Source organism: Abramis brama (genome assembly GCF_963993115.1).
Source record: "Abramis brama genome assembly, chromosome: 15".
Classification (NCBI taxonomy): domain Eukaryota; kingdom Metazoa; phylum Chordata; class Actinopteri; order Cypriniformes; family Leuciscidae; genus Abramis; species Abramis brama.
Window position 1 is genome coordinate 1,214,536 of NC_139977.1, and position 14,166 is coordinate 1,228,701.

The 14,166-nt window shown below is 41.1% G+C and overlaps 1 protein-coding gene across 1 annotated transcript in view; it reads right to left on the minus strand.

Annotated features, from left to right (window-relative positions):
• Nucleotides 1-1,740: 1,740 nt before the first annotated feature.
• The window catches only part of larp1 (La ribonucleoprotein 1, translational regulator), a 36,189-nt gene continuing 23,763 nt past the window's right edge, over nucleotides 1,741-14,166 (minus strand). The window contains exons 13-19 of the mRNA XM_084138233.1: nucleotides 12,705-12,910; nucleotides 11,699-11,805; nucleotides 9,270-9,427; nucleotides 8,202-8,346; nucleotides 5,075-5,184; nucleotides 4,861-4,988; nucleotides 1,741-3,687 (exon numbers count right to left, since the gene is read on the minus strand). Of these exons, the coding sequence (XP_083994359.1) occupies nucleotides 3,397-3,687; nucleotides 4,861-4,988; nucleotides 5,075-5,184; nucleotides 8,202-8,346; nucleotides 9,270-9,427; nucleotides 11,699-11,805; nucleotides 12,705-12,910 (1,145 nt within the window). The 3' untranslated portion in view covers nucleotides 1,741-3,396. The remainder of the gene's footprint in view (nucleotides 3,688-4,860; nucleotides 4,989-5,074; nucleotides 5,185-8,201; nucleotides 8,347-9,269; nucleotides 9,428-11,698; nucleotides 11,806-12,704; nucleotides 12,911-14,166) is intronic.

Consider the following 14,166-nt stretch of genomic DNA (forward strand, 5'->3'; position numbering starts at 1 on the left):
GACAGATCTGGCAACACAGTCTCTTTAAACACTATATGGCCCTCGAGATCCTCACTTATCAAACACAGCTCAACAAGCTAATCAATGTCTTCAGGATTACTGGAAAGGCGAGTTTGATCAAGGTTAGAGCTAAACTCTGCAGGACAGTGCACCTCGAGGGCCAGAGCTGAGAACCCCTGGTCTAGACCAATCTCAGTTCCTGGAGACCCACTGTCCTGCAGAGCTCAGCTCAACCCTGATCACACACACCTGAACCAGCTAATCAAGGTGAGCTGAAGCGGGTTGGATATGTGTCGGCTGTACACCCTACACTATAACCATGACATGAAACTTGGCATGGATATAGTGGTCTGAAAAATCATCTGATTAAATGTGAAGTCATGATTTGACATATCAGGAGAATCCAATAGGAGCTTTGGGATTGAGTCACATGTGGCCGGAACGACAAGATTCCAAACGGGTTCATGAAATCCTGGGAGGAAGGGCTCGAAGACAAACTAAACAGCCTCAGCATTAGCACACCAAATTATGGCAAAATACACACAGCCCAAGGTATGATATAGATATATATAGCTGTTCCATTAAAGGTGCTGTATGTCATTTATTTCCTATAATAAAGCATGAAAATACCATAACGTGTTAAATCCAGCGTATTGCAGCCATGGAAGCCAGCAAACAGGTTCTTCCAGACCCCAAAAGCCTTGGCATCCATCTAAGAAGCTCTATGACTAGAGGCATATTAAAACGTGGATGAATACTGGAGATGTTTTTGAGAGATGGAGACACTTAAAGCCCAGAAAGACTCTGAGCAGAGCTGTCTGTGCAGGGTGATCGAGAGAGCACTTGATCCCACTCATGAAACATACATCAATAATAAAGTGCAAAACTTGTTACATCTGAGATGGTACAAGAGTCCAGAACTCTGAATTAAACTGGCCCTGCTTTCCTGAGGAACAAATGAAGATATCTTGTCATGACTGGATAAAGACGGAGCTTATGGCTTCAATCGTGTCAACAGATTCATTGAACACTTCTCTTGAAAGGGCTTCTGGATGGATTCTGAAGTTCAAAAAGATGCTCAAAAGATTGAGCCCCAAAACAAAAGTACGCTAATTCAATTAATTTACAAAAACCTGACATGCACCATTTATGCCGGTCTGATCTCTGCTGAAAAATCCAGCATGAGTTCCATGTTAGTTTGGTTAGTTCTGGTATAGCTTTGGCGTAGCTGGCGGACCATAATCACGGTGTTCTCCAGCAAAACTGAGCAGGGGTGCGTTTCCCGAAAGCATCGTTAGCCAACTATGGTCGCAAGTTCCCTCGTTACCAATAGAGTTCAATGGACATTGCGATGAACTTGCGACCATAGTTGGCCAAGGATGCTTTCGGGAAACGCACCCCAGATCCACCAGCACTCCTGCTTCCCGTTCTGAAGACCAGCCAACCAGGAGCCAGCATCCCAAGCTGTCCCAGCATGCAAACCATTCCTCATGTTGGTGAACAGCAATGCTGGATGTTTCAGTAGGGATGACAGAATAATAACTGAAGTCAAACCTCATCTTAGAAATGATTTCAGTGGAGGACCTCAAACATGCGGAGATCGCTTCATCCAGCAACAGACGTACCAAGATGAGGTTACATCACCTGGAGAAAGAACATTGAGTGGGAACGTGTGCTTATCGGCACTATCCCAACACCTGTGAAAATGATTTGGGTTTATAAGAAAAGCTCAACAGCTGATTTAAGGTCTTTGATCATTTTAAAGTTTTTTTTCCCGTTTATTAAAAGCAAAATTACAAATCACACTAATAGCAAATCACATCTGCCTATAATTCAGATGAAGTGTTATGATACAAGATTTGGTTCAAGTATTTTACAGTTTCCATTTTTCTTTTCTCAATAAGCCGAATGTGTATACGAGTCATGGTAATGAAGTATTAACAGTTTTAATGGATCACATACAGTTATTTATATGGCTTGATGAACTATTTTGTCTGTTCCCAGTAATCCGAGCCGTTGACCTGAAGCAGCACCAACACCCGTCATCAACTCGCACAATGGAAAAGACCATTTAGTTGAATAAAAGCCTTTTAATTATATCAGTGATCACAATAATTTTCTCATCAGGATTTGACCACAGCTACTGTGAATGAAGAAGCCCACCGAGGGGGAACGGGGAACGGGAGCTGCTAATGTTTGCCGGGAGTTAAAATGAGATAAAATTTAAATCCAAATATTACCAGAGAGAGCATGACCCAAACATTCCAGCAAACGAATGTATAGACGTTCATATGGCAGCCGAATTCAAAAGTGAAATCCCATAAATTAGATTGGAATATTGCTTATGATCCAAAGGCAGTCGGGCAAAGTTTTCAAATGCATCTCAAATCATCATAATCAAGGTTTGCCTTTCTTCACATGATTCCAGTTGAAACCCTGAGGTCAGTTTCCCTTTACTCAGACCGACATGCTGTTTGTATGAAGAAAAGCAAGAAGTGATACTAAAACATACCCATAATAACTCAAAACGCATTAGGGCGAGCATAAAAAAGGTGAACACGTAAGGCAAATATATCTCTATAAACAATAAATGACACATACAGCCAAGGTGGTGTAATGTCTCTTAATTTCTTGAATTCATATGTACACTAGGACCAACACTCTGGTAAGACTCCCGTTGGCAGGAGACGGTGTGATTGTGCCGGTGAACGAGCTCGGCTGCGCGCCTCGGGTCGTCCTCGACAGCGGTGATGAGCGGAGGAATGATTCGTCCATGTGAAGGTAGTCGTCGTCTTCTTCTGTAACAGACCGTGACACTCGGAAGCAAGCGAGAGGATTTGGCAGGCGGGACGTTAGTGTCACAGTGATGGCCAAGCTTACGGTACGCTAAAAGTTATTAGCTATAGAATTTAGCGTCCACTCCCGAAAAAAAAAACAGGTAACAAAATCATCTCGCTCAAACAACTGCAGATCTATAGTATTTGCATTATTTTCTGTGTTACGTGTTTGCCTCATCCAGTACCTAGTCTAGTCAAGAGCAATCTTATCATCGTTCAACACAATCTCTAACAAGGAAAGAAAAAAGAAAAAGATCATGGTGGAATCACGCGTCGTTCAGCCAAATAAAACAGTGAGTCCACTGAGGATTATAAAGCAGAAAGATTCAACAAAAGCCTTTTTGTACCCCAATGATACAACAGGAATAAAACTTCAAAGTCTTAATAAAACGAAGAATGGAAGTATTTCTCATGCCCTCTGCTGTCCGTTTCTGATGCACAAATGCTGTGAACGAGGGGAAGATGGAAGAGCCTAGATTGGACAATCGTGAGCCGTTCGTTGGCGAGCCGTTGCGTCATGCTTGTGTTCGGTCGGTCGGACCCGCGGCCCGTGAGACGCTCACTTCGGGGGCTTGCCGTCTGAAGCGGTTCGCTGGCTCGGGTTGGCAGCATCTCTGGTGGGAGGAGCTCCAGCAGGGGGGGCGGAGCCTGAAGCAGCATCTCTGGTGGGAGGAGCTCCGGATGGGGGGGCGGAGCCTGAAGCAGCATCTCTGGTGGGAGGAGCTCCCACAGGGGGGGCGGAGCCTGAAGCAGCCTGGTTCTGGGTTCGGTTGGACTGCTGGGAAGGGTGGCGGCGACGGCCATCTCCGCTGGAAGAGTGTCTCTTACGCCCACCTTCCTCCATTGGCGGCTGAAGGCAAGAAATAACACATGGTTTGGTACCTGAGCATAACCTTTCAACTCCTGAAACTGAAGCATCTCTCAGGCCCTGTTTACAGCTGGTGTTAAGATGTGTTTTGGTCGATCGGACCACAACTGGACGACACTCTACGGGTGTAACAATATATTGTAAATATTTTTTAAATATATCAAGTCAGTGACAGAATCCAAGCATATTCATTAAAATAATTCAGTATTTTCAGCTTCAGAATCATGAATATTGTTATTCTGGCTTCTCTATTGTCCTGTGCTTTGGGTTTCAGCACCAAGTCCAAGACTAAGCCTATTCATTAACACACACAATGTAAAACCAAATTTAGCATTTTAATCAACAGGACTTTTATCATCTGTCTTGGAGTATCGCAATAATATCGTATCGTGAGTTCAGGGTATTGTTACACCCCTAATAAATACAGGTGTAAACGGGTCTAAAACGTTTTGAGCTTGTCCACTTTCCACCACTTCCAGAGGGAGTTGAAAACACATTCGCCTGGATTGCTTTCGTAGTGTAAACACTCATGTGCTCAGACAGCCACTAAAGGCCGTCTTCTCTCCGTCTACTGACCGAACGCGTGAACATTATGGGGAGAGCTCTAGCCAGACGGGTTTAAACTTCATCAGCTGAAGACACAAGTTTGGTTTGAAGATGAAAACTGAACCAAGCTTGATGTTCTCCCACTGTTCCTGATTTCTAACACACTCACAGCGTTCAGGTGGTCATGTGTCTGTCAGAGCAGAAACAAAAGCTGATGTTCTCCGTATGTTCATATGCGTGAGCTTCTTTCGACCATTAGATAGAAAGATGTGAAAACACCCACACATTTACCCGCTCACAGACCCTCCCCTGAAGAAATCAGGACAGAAGTGGTTGAAAGTGGACGGAAGAGAGGGATTAAAACACCAGGTGTAAACGGGAATGTGTCTCCCTCCTCTACTTGTGATCCGATCCACCAAAACACATCTTAATACCAGCTGTAAACACGACCCATGTGACGCCAACCAAGAAGGAATAAAGTTTGACAAAGTGACTTCTAACATGACAAAAATCCCAAAACTTTTTAATTTAGAAAAATGCAATCAATGTGATTATGAAATTAACCATGTTGATTCCATGCTTGAAAATGAGGAGAAATGCCCGACTCACGTCCACTCTGAAGTCCTCTAGACGCTTGAACTTGCTGAGATGCACCTGCAGCTTGGGGTCGATCTCCATGTTCTTTGTTTTCGAGTACTTAAGAAAAGCCCAGAACTTCTCGAGTCCATACAGCTGGCCTGTCAGGGCGTATGAAGAAGAAATAAACAAGAGCTCCACACACACACACACTTCACAAATGCATCTGTTGTTTGCTAAGACAGACCTGCTTCATAGTCTTTAGTGGTCTCCTCTTGAAAATCTTTAAATATGTCCGGCCTGAACTTCCTCTCGAGTCCATAACTATAAAACCTGAAGAGACACTCCAGACCGTACCTGAGAAACAACACAGCGCTGTCAATTCAGAACATCACTGAACATCACTGACCGCTCAAAAACAAGAGATCACACTGGGAATGCAGTCAAACGCCATACTGAGGTCACAGAATCCTGAAAAATCGAAATCATCAGCTTTCAATAGAAACAAAAATACATTTTTCATATCATTTGCTCCTTGTAAACAGTAGGGCTTGTCAATCGATTACATTTTTTTATTTTGATTAATCGCATACTTATAGTGAAATTAAGCATCATTTATCTTGTTTAACGTTCATTTTGTCGTCATTTGCCAGCACAGTAAACCATCAGATTGAAGCGTGATTCTCACAAAACTAACAAAAAAAGGACACTTGGAGACTCCAAAAGGACAAAAAAAAAAAAAAAGTCAAGTTGTGATAACGAACAGGGGTGTTTCACACACGCGCACTCTTCAAAAACTACGAATCATTCAGAATTAATAAACAGCAACGTGACGAATCAAAACATTATCCTGAATGTGTGGAAATAATGTGAAGGTACTGAAATGTGTCTGTTTATAAATACAGCGTGCGATCAGTGCGTCGAGAGCACACACACTGTTTTGCACATTAATATAACACTCACTCGTGCTACTATACGACTCCTGTACGTCACTGCAATCTTTACCTTGATTAATCCACATCCCGCAGAACTTTACTAGCGAGACGCTGTTTGCTTTATCCAGTCGAGAAACGCAGTTTGCGTATCATCTGATCGGTTCCGCTCGGTCTGTATTTCTCACAGCGTGATGCGCAAGGGTTCACGCTCTTCAGAAACAATCACAGAATATGACAGAGCTCGTGTTTTAAAGCTAAACAGACACTGGAATTAATAATTAATAATTATATTAATGAATTATCATATGAATAACATGAATAATTCACTGAAATCTGGCCACGAATCTATTTTCTCTGCCATGATTTTACTAGACCTTTCGGCTGCATTTGATACTGAGGGCCTCAAGATCTTGATTACACACTTAGAACAATGTGTTGGCATTAAGGGCACTGCGCTGCCATGGTTTAGATCCTATTTGTCCAAAAGAACTTTCTCAGTTCGTTTTAAAGACTCTGTCTCGTTAACGGCTTCTTTCCCGTGTGGGGTCCCCCAGGGCTCTATTTTGGGGCCCATTTCGTTCTCCCTGTATATGCTCCCCTTAGGACATATTTTTAGGAAATTTGGTATTTATTTTCACTGTTATGCAGACGATACACAAATTTATATGCCTTTGAAATGAAAAGACGCTGGCACTTTAGCGCCTCTATTGCAGTGTCTTGAGGATATTAAGGCCTGGATGGCTCTACATTTCCTTAGTTTTAATGAAAATAAAACAGAAGTTACGCTGTTTACGCCGGGAGGCACTTATGAGTCAATAGATTTGGACCTTGGTGAATTGAACCCACTTGTGAAGCCCTATGTAAAAAATGTAGGTGTTATTATGGATTGTGATTTTAAACTGGACAAACAGATTAACTCGGTTTAAACTAGTTTTTTCCAATTGAGACAACTCACCAAGGTGAAATCTAACCAGTCTTTAAAAGACTTTGAAAAACTTGTTCATATTTTCATTTAATCTTGTCTGGATTACTGTAATGGCCTCTATATAGGCATTAGTCAGGCCTCTCTCTCCAGACTGCAGACGGTCCAGAATGCAGCAGCTCGCCTGTTGACGGGTACATGAAAGCGGGAACACATCTTCACCTCTCTTCACTGGTTGCCTGTTCATTTCAGGATTCATTTTAAGATTTTGGTGTTTGTTTTTAAATCTCATAATGGTTTAGCACCTAAATATCTTTGTGACCTGCTCCGCTAAGAGCACTTAGGTCTGCTGACCATTTGCTTTTAGTAGTCCCACGGGTAAAGCTGAAGAGCAGGGGTGACCGAGCATTTGCACAGGCTCAAACACTGTTAAATCTAGCTTAAAAACTTATTTTTATAGTTTGGCATTTGACGCTATGTGAGAGTTGTCTTATTGTTTTATTCTGTGCTGTTGACTGTTTGTATCATTGATATGGGATGTGTGTGTATAGCACTCTGATAAACACTGGCTGTTTTAAAAAAAAGTGCTTTATAAATAAACTTTGACCTCTGATCTCTGATGTAATCAGCCTGGTTTTCTTTACATTAGTGCTATCATGGATTGATTGTTTGAATTAATTCATTTACTAGATAATTAAACTGAAAACTTTCCTGGAGTTTGGCGGCTTAAAATGATCTGATTACAAACAGAGAAGCGAAACCGGGTTAAAGGGTTAGGGTCCTTGCACACGGAGTCAGACATTTTCACATGCGTTTGTTCGTCATCCTAAAAATTCGTCACGCACAGAAACCTTGCACACAGAGTCCGATGCGTAAAAAAACACAAAACAATACAAAATGAAGTCTTCAAGTAGTAAAGATGATTTTGTTGTCCTCTCTTAAAAAAAAAAAAAAAAAAGAGGAAATATTGGGTCCATCCAATCCTGAGACTGCGTAGAGAGGAAGGAGAGTTCCTGCGGGATTATCCCCATGATTCAAACTTTACTTCAGGGTGTCAGTGGCTCAGTTTGATGCTTTGCTAGCGATACTGGATCCACATATTAAAAAGACGACCACCAATTTCTGTGAACCAATTGATCCTGAACAGTTCTGGACTTTGGAACTCTGAACTGTCAAAACACTTTCTCAAAATGCTTGATACGGATGCGGAAAAGGCAGAAAATCAAATCTGATCCGATTTTTGTATGATTTTTGCAGTGTGTAAATGTGATTGGCACAACGTGAGGTCGCATTTACTTTTTAACGTGCGCAAATTTCTGTAGATTATATGCTGAGAACTGAACTGCCACATGATCTTTGAGTTTGCCTTAAAAAAAAAAAAAGGGTAATTCTCTCCAAATGCCAACGTTTGATTCAGAGAGCAATTAAAATCACTGCTAACACTGAAGTGACTTTACACCCCGCTCTCGAGCAAACATTCCTGTTCAAATAAAAAGCTTCAAGCATTATTTTCATACCTGTATCCCTCCTTCCCATCCTCCACCACCAGCTGTCTGAATTCCTCGTACATCTTTCTGTTGAAGTGATCCCGCAAGAAGAAGGACCAGAAGCGGAACAGCGTGTTCATCTCCTGAGACTGGCCGATGCCCAGACGCTTGCGCTCTGCAGGACCAGAAACACCACAGATCAGAACGACTGCTCACTTAATCGCATTTCTAATCGCAATTACGATTACGGACGCCATGATTACGTAATCGTTCAAAGCCGTGATTACAAAAAAAGTCCACTTACATTCAGCGTGATTAAGATGTGTGTTTAGAGCATGTGTATCGTTTCACTAAATATAAAGCGCAAAAGAAACTATGAGCATGAGACGTTGTTACGTTGTAAATTAGTAACTCATGAAATAAAAGTAAAATACCAATACATCTCGTTACTGGTCCATCGTGTGTTATCTGAGAAGGATTAGCATGCAGGGATGATGATGTTCAATCTGTTCATCAGGAGCAGTTTCCATGTTTCATTAACAGTTCTTGTTATTATTGTGTGTCACCATGGTAACTGCTGTTTCCATAACCTCAAAATGACACTATTTTTACTTTGTGTTATTTTGTATATTTTGAATTGATTGTGGTGGCTCATACCAACATCATATTAACAAAAACTAGTTTGGGACTGCTATTGAACAGCTTAACCTTATAGGCCTACTGTTTATTTATCAGTATTAGTTATATTCTTGTATGTGTGTGTTAAGTAAAGGGGGACAGTTCTTGTGTGTGTCAATTTTTGTGTAAACAAATGTATTATAATAGGCCTACATATACAGACAGTAGTCAACATTTGAAGTTGATCAAAACCTTTCATCAAAGTTATACATGAACTTTGAACATTACCCGTTCTTGTCCTAGGACAACTCTGAAGAACTCTTTTGATCCACTTCAAATGTTGACTACTGTATATATTCCTAAAAAAGTGGGTCACGGCTTGATGACCAGGGGAAAATGTGGGTCCCATGGCCAAACGAGTGGAGCGCCACTGGTATAAAGCCATTCAAAACATCATCAAAGTAAACTGTGATAACCCACCGTTGAGGCAGCGTCGCCGGTACTTGTGGTAGACGTGCTGTGTGAAGCCGTTCTCCTTCAGGAGCTCGTGCGACGGGTGCTGGAACTTGGGAAGAGACTGAGGCGTGCAGCCGTAGTTCCCCATCGCTGCGGTGCCTTCCGACGGGCTCGCGGTCGAGCTACAGACAAGACAAGCCACCTTTATTTATACAGCGCTTTTTACAACACAGCGTTTCAAAGCAGCTTTACAGAGATAACAGGAAAATACTGCAACAAAGTTTGTTTCCAGAAGAAAATAGCATCACAGTCCAGCTTAAGCTGTGATGGCTAATTTTTGTTGTACAAATTTTTTTTTCCAATTAATTTAGTTCATATATATATATATCGTCGCTGTCCGATGAAAACCGCGCATGTCCATTTAGCCGATTTTGAGATTTTTCGACGGATAGAATGTCCAGGTTCATTTCCGTATACAGTATGCTTCACATATCTAAATGACCATTGAAAAGTTGTGAAATCATGTCATCTGATTTTCACGTATATCCATTTGGTGTCAAAGCTGTCAATCACGGAGCGTATCTCCCGCCCTGTGGAGGCATCTCGCCGGTCTAAGCGTCTCTGGAAGCTCAGCATTGGATAGCCGAATAACTCTGTGAGGTAAAGTATCAGCAAACGTTTGTTTTTGACAACTGTTCAAGTTTATTATATATATTAGCAATATATTCACAACTGTTATTTACCGGTAAATGGTCAAGACGAAGTAATTGTCACTGTTTATTGTGGAGATGTTAACGCACGGGTCTGTTAACTTAAGCAATACTTTTAATGTAGTCTAATATTTTTCTGACTAATAAATTACTGACACAGTAAAGGGTAGATTTAAATAAAGAATAATGAATTTTAAATAAAGAAAAACAATTTAAATAAAGAAAAAAAACTAATTTAAAAAAAAGAAAAAATGAAATTTAAATAAAGAAAAAAGACATTTAAATAAAGAAAAAACGAAAATTAAATAAAGAAAAACGAAATTAAGTTAAATTAAAAACGAGATTAATTTAGATTGATAACGGGTAAAAAGGCTAATAGCCTACATGTTGGGTCCGTGTACTTTTTCGTTCATTCATTATTCTATTTCGGAATGAAAGATGAAATGTAAAAAAAAGGGTGCAGCTTGTTTTTTTGTTTAAAAGAAAAAAACAGAAATGGCTGTATTTTTTTGTACATAGCATAGCCTACTTTGTTATGATTTTAGTATCATAATGATTAATAAATGCACGCACAATTATCCGTGAACTTGATTTGAAGCCTTTCAACTTGTGTGTACAAAATGCAGAATTAAATGAACGTGCAACAATTTGTACAAATAGAGTCTGTAGGTCTACTATACTGTTGAAAGTATGAAAAGTGAACAGCACGAGTAATAGGATGCACAATTTGAGACGGGTCAGACATGATTTTGACCACTTCATTAAGTTTTGTTTAGTAGAAAACCTTTCTTTAAAAGTGAATTTCGTTTTGTATAAATTGTATCTTAATTTTAATCAATTTTTCATCAACCAATTGCCTGGAGTGGATTTAATAAATAAGAAGCAAATATATAGCAGACAATATAATCATGGAGGCGCCTGCATTGCACGTTAACTGGAGCGCATCTCATCCTAACTCAGTGTATGCCTCACACAGACATGAGAAAGACATCAAATACACAAAGCTTGAAAAGTCTTTAAACAAAATAATTCAAAACGAAAAGAAAAAGGCTACTCTCTGATTATGTATGATTATATGATCATAGCCTAGCCTATTTTGTGAATTGTTCATTCCCGGTTGGCACACATTTTGCTGCCCTTACAAAAGTGCCGCTCTAGGCAATTGCCTAGTTCGCCTATATGGACGCGCCGGCCCTGGGGTCAGCAATGAGTGTATTGATTCATTATCCCTTCATAGTTTGCAAGAGACATTTAATAAACTGAGCGTAGCCTATTCATCTGTCAATATGAAACGCGACTTGGCCATTCTAATTAATGATCGGAAGAACGCGTATCGACCACCGTTACTGTAAAATATGCACATATGTCCATTTAAACTCGATTTTGGTCAAATGTGGATTATATCATTACACTGGCAAGAATATGGTTACATTTAAAGATGCCGTACCAAGCATGACAACGCTACGTTCAACTGCTTTTGAAATTACGGTGTTTTTTTCACTTCCTGAAAAGTAACTGTTTTGGACATACGTGAGTTTCATCGGGCAGCGACGAGATAGATATATATATATATAGAGAGAGAGAGAGAGAGAGAGAGAGAGAGAGAGAGAGAGAGAGAGAGAGAGAGAGAGAGAGAGAGAGAGAGAGATAGAGATAGAGATAGAGACAGAGATAGAGAGAGAGATAGAGAGAGAGATATTCTGGTTCACCATCATCATCTGTAACACACACACACACTCTCACCTGACGGAGGCGGTGCGCGAGCGGTGCTCTCGCGAGTCCATCACCCAGCCCACATGACACTCCATGGGCGGGTTGGAGCTGTGTCGCGTCTTCCTCTTGCGAGGGGTCTGGAAGAGGACAGAAGCGGGAGTGAGACTCAGGAATTCAGAATTAAAATCTCCTGATAATTTACTCACCTCATCCAAGATGTTCATGTCTTTCTTTCTTCAGTGGAAAAGAAATGAAGGTTTTTGAGGAAAACACTCCAGGATGTTTCTCCATATAGTGTCTTCAATGGGGTCCAACGGGTCGAAGGTCCAGATGTGAGTTTCAGTGCAGCTTCAAAGTCTCGACACGATCCAGCCGAGGAATAAGAGTCTCATCTAGACAAACCAGCGGACATTTATAACAAAATAAACATTTATATAGTTTTAATCCACAAATGCTGGTCTTGCACTCGCTGTGATGCGCCACACATTACGCAATCAGGAAGATGTAGGATAGGGCGAATATTAGATTTTCTCCTCCAACTTCAAAATTATCCAACATCGTTGTTTTTTTTTTTTAAATCTTTTATTTATTCATTTAGTATTTTTTTTTACTCAAGTCTTTGCACGTTCGCTTTGTAAACAATAGGTCGGTTCTTTCGCCTACGTCACGCTTGACCTTTCACCCTGATTGCGTAATGTGTGGCGCATCACAGCGAGTGCAAGACCAGCATTTGTGGTTAAAAGTATATAAATGTTTATTTTGTTATAAATGTCGGCTGGTTTGTCTGGATGAGACTCTTATTCCTCGGCTGGATCGTGTCGAGACTTTGAAGCTGCACTGAAACTCACACCTGGACCTTCGACCCGTTGGACCCCATTGAAGACACTATATGGAGAAACATCCTGGAGTGTTTTCCTCAAAAACCTTCATTTCTTTTCCACTGAAGAAAGAAACACATGAACATTGGATGACGTGGGGGAGAGTAAATTATTAGGAAATGTGAACTTCTCTAAGCAGGACCGGAGCTCATACGCACTTTGGCATCGAGCGGCCGGCCGTCCTTCACCACAGGGTAGAAGCGTGGCGTCTGCGTGGGGTCCTTCAGGCGGGGGGTGCGGGGGGTCCGGGGCGTTCGGGCACTGCGGTAGTTGGGCGAGTCAGGCACTGTCGTCGGGAGAGAGCGAGCGATGGCCGACGGCTCAGGGGCGCCGAACAGCTTGTTGGCCAAGGCTTCCGTGGGGACTATGGGAGAGAAAACACTCGCGGTTAAAGCCCACATGACAGGTTTGGAGAAGGTCAAGTCACACAAGACGCTTTTGAGGACTCATTTTTGTATTGTATTGAGAATGAGTTCAACACGCAAAAAGAGAAAAACATCCCCAAGAAGAAAAATATGATTTTCTGAGTCATCACAATTCTCTCTTCTTCAGACCTGATCCCAAGATTAGCTTTTCCCTGCATATGTGCGATGGAGTTGTGTGCTAGAGACCGTCGTATTCTGCACGCGAAACCATCGAACAAATAAATGAACTTGCATGAGGTTTCAGGGTTGAAGCGAATGTGTGGTGAGATCTGTGAGATTTCCCTTATAAAAGCTTTGAGTTTGTTCATGCTGTGTAGATTATTAACACAGGCTTGCATGGACTAGTCGGAAGCTATCAAGCGTTTTTAACTCAAACCAGCGAGTGAAGAGATCATGAGGCCGGAGGACGATGACAGAACTCATGTGGTCTGCTGCTCATCACCAACTCTTGAGCCGGTCAGAGTGATGCGAGTACAGGTCCGTCACTGTTCTCGCTGCTGAAGACCTGTGAGATGTTATACTAGGAGGCTAATGTTGTAGAACACTTGAAGGCTAACTGTTAAAATAAATGTTATTAACATACATATGCACTAGGGATGCACGATATATCTGCATCAGCCAATATATGTTCATTTTTAACATTAATGATATCAGCCCAATAAGAAAATTTGCTCAATATATTAAAGCTAATAAATAATGGATTATTTCCTTCAGCTGCGTGATGGCCTTAAATTGCTTGAAATATGATTGGAATCACTTAAAAAACGGAAAATACAGTTCAGTGCAACGTGTCATATCGGCTACATAAAATTATCATGAGAACATTATAATTGTGTGTTTGGGACACGGCTTTTAATGGCGAGACCTTTGTTTTTTATACCAGGCTCTCAAAAATTATATAAAAATTCAAGTTTAGATTTATCGGCCAATATATCGGTTAGGGCTGACACTTTTGTGAAAAAATCCTGTTCGATTTTTGAGACATAAGTGTTCATTGAATCGATTGTAAAATCGATTTCCCATGTCTAAAGACGTTTCCATTTTAAACGCCAAATATGGGCAAATCCACGGACAACTAACAGGCATTAGGACGAACGTAAAGAGGGCGCTTGAGACGCGCACAAGTCAGCAATATTCCTGATGATTTATTGGCGTGAAGTTTCGTGCACAATGACAAACAGGAGTGCAACATTCC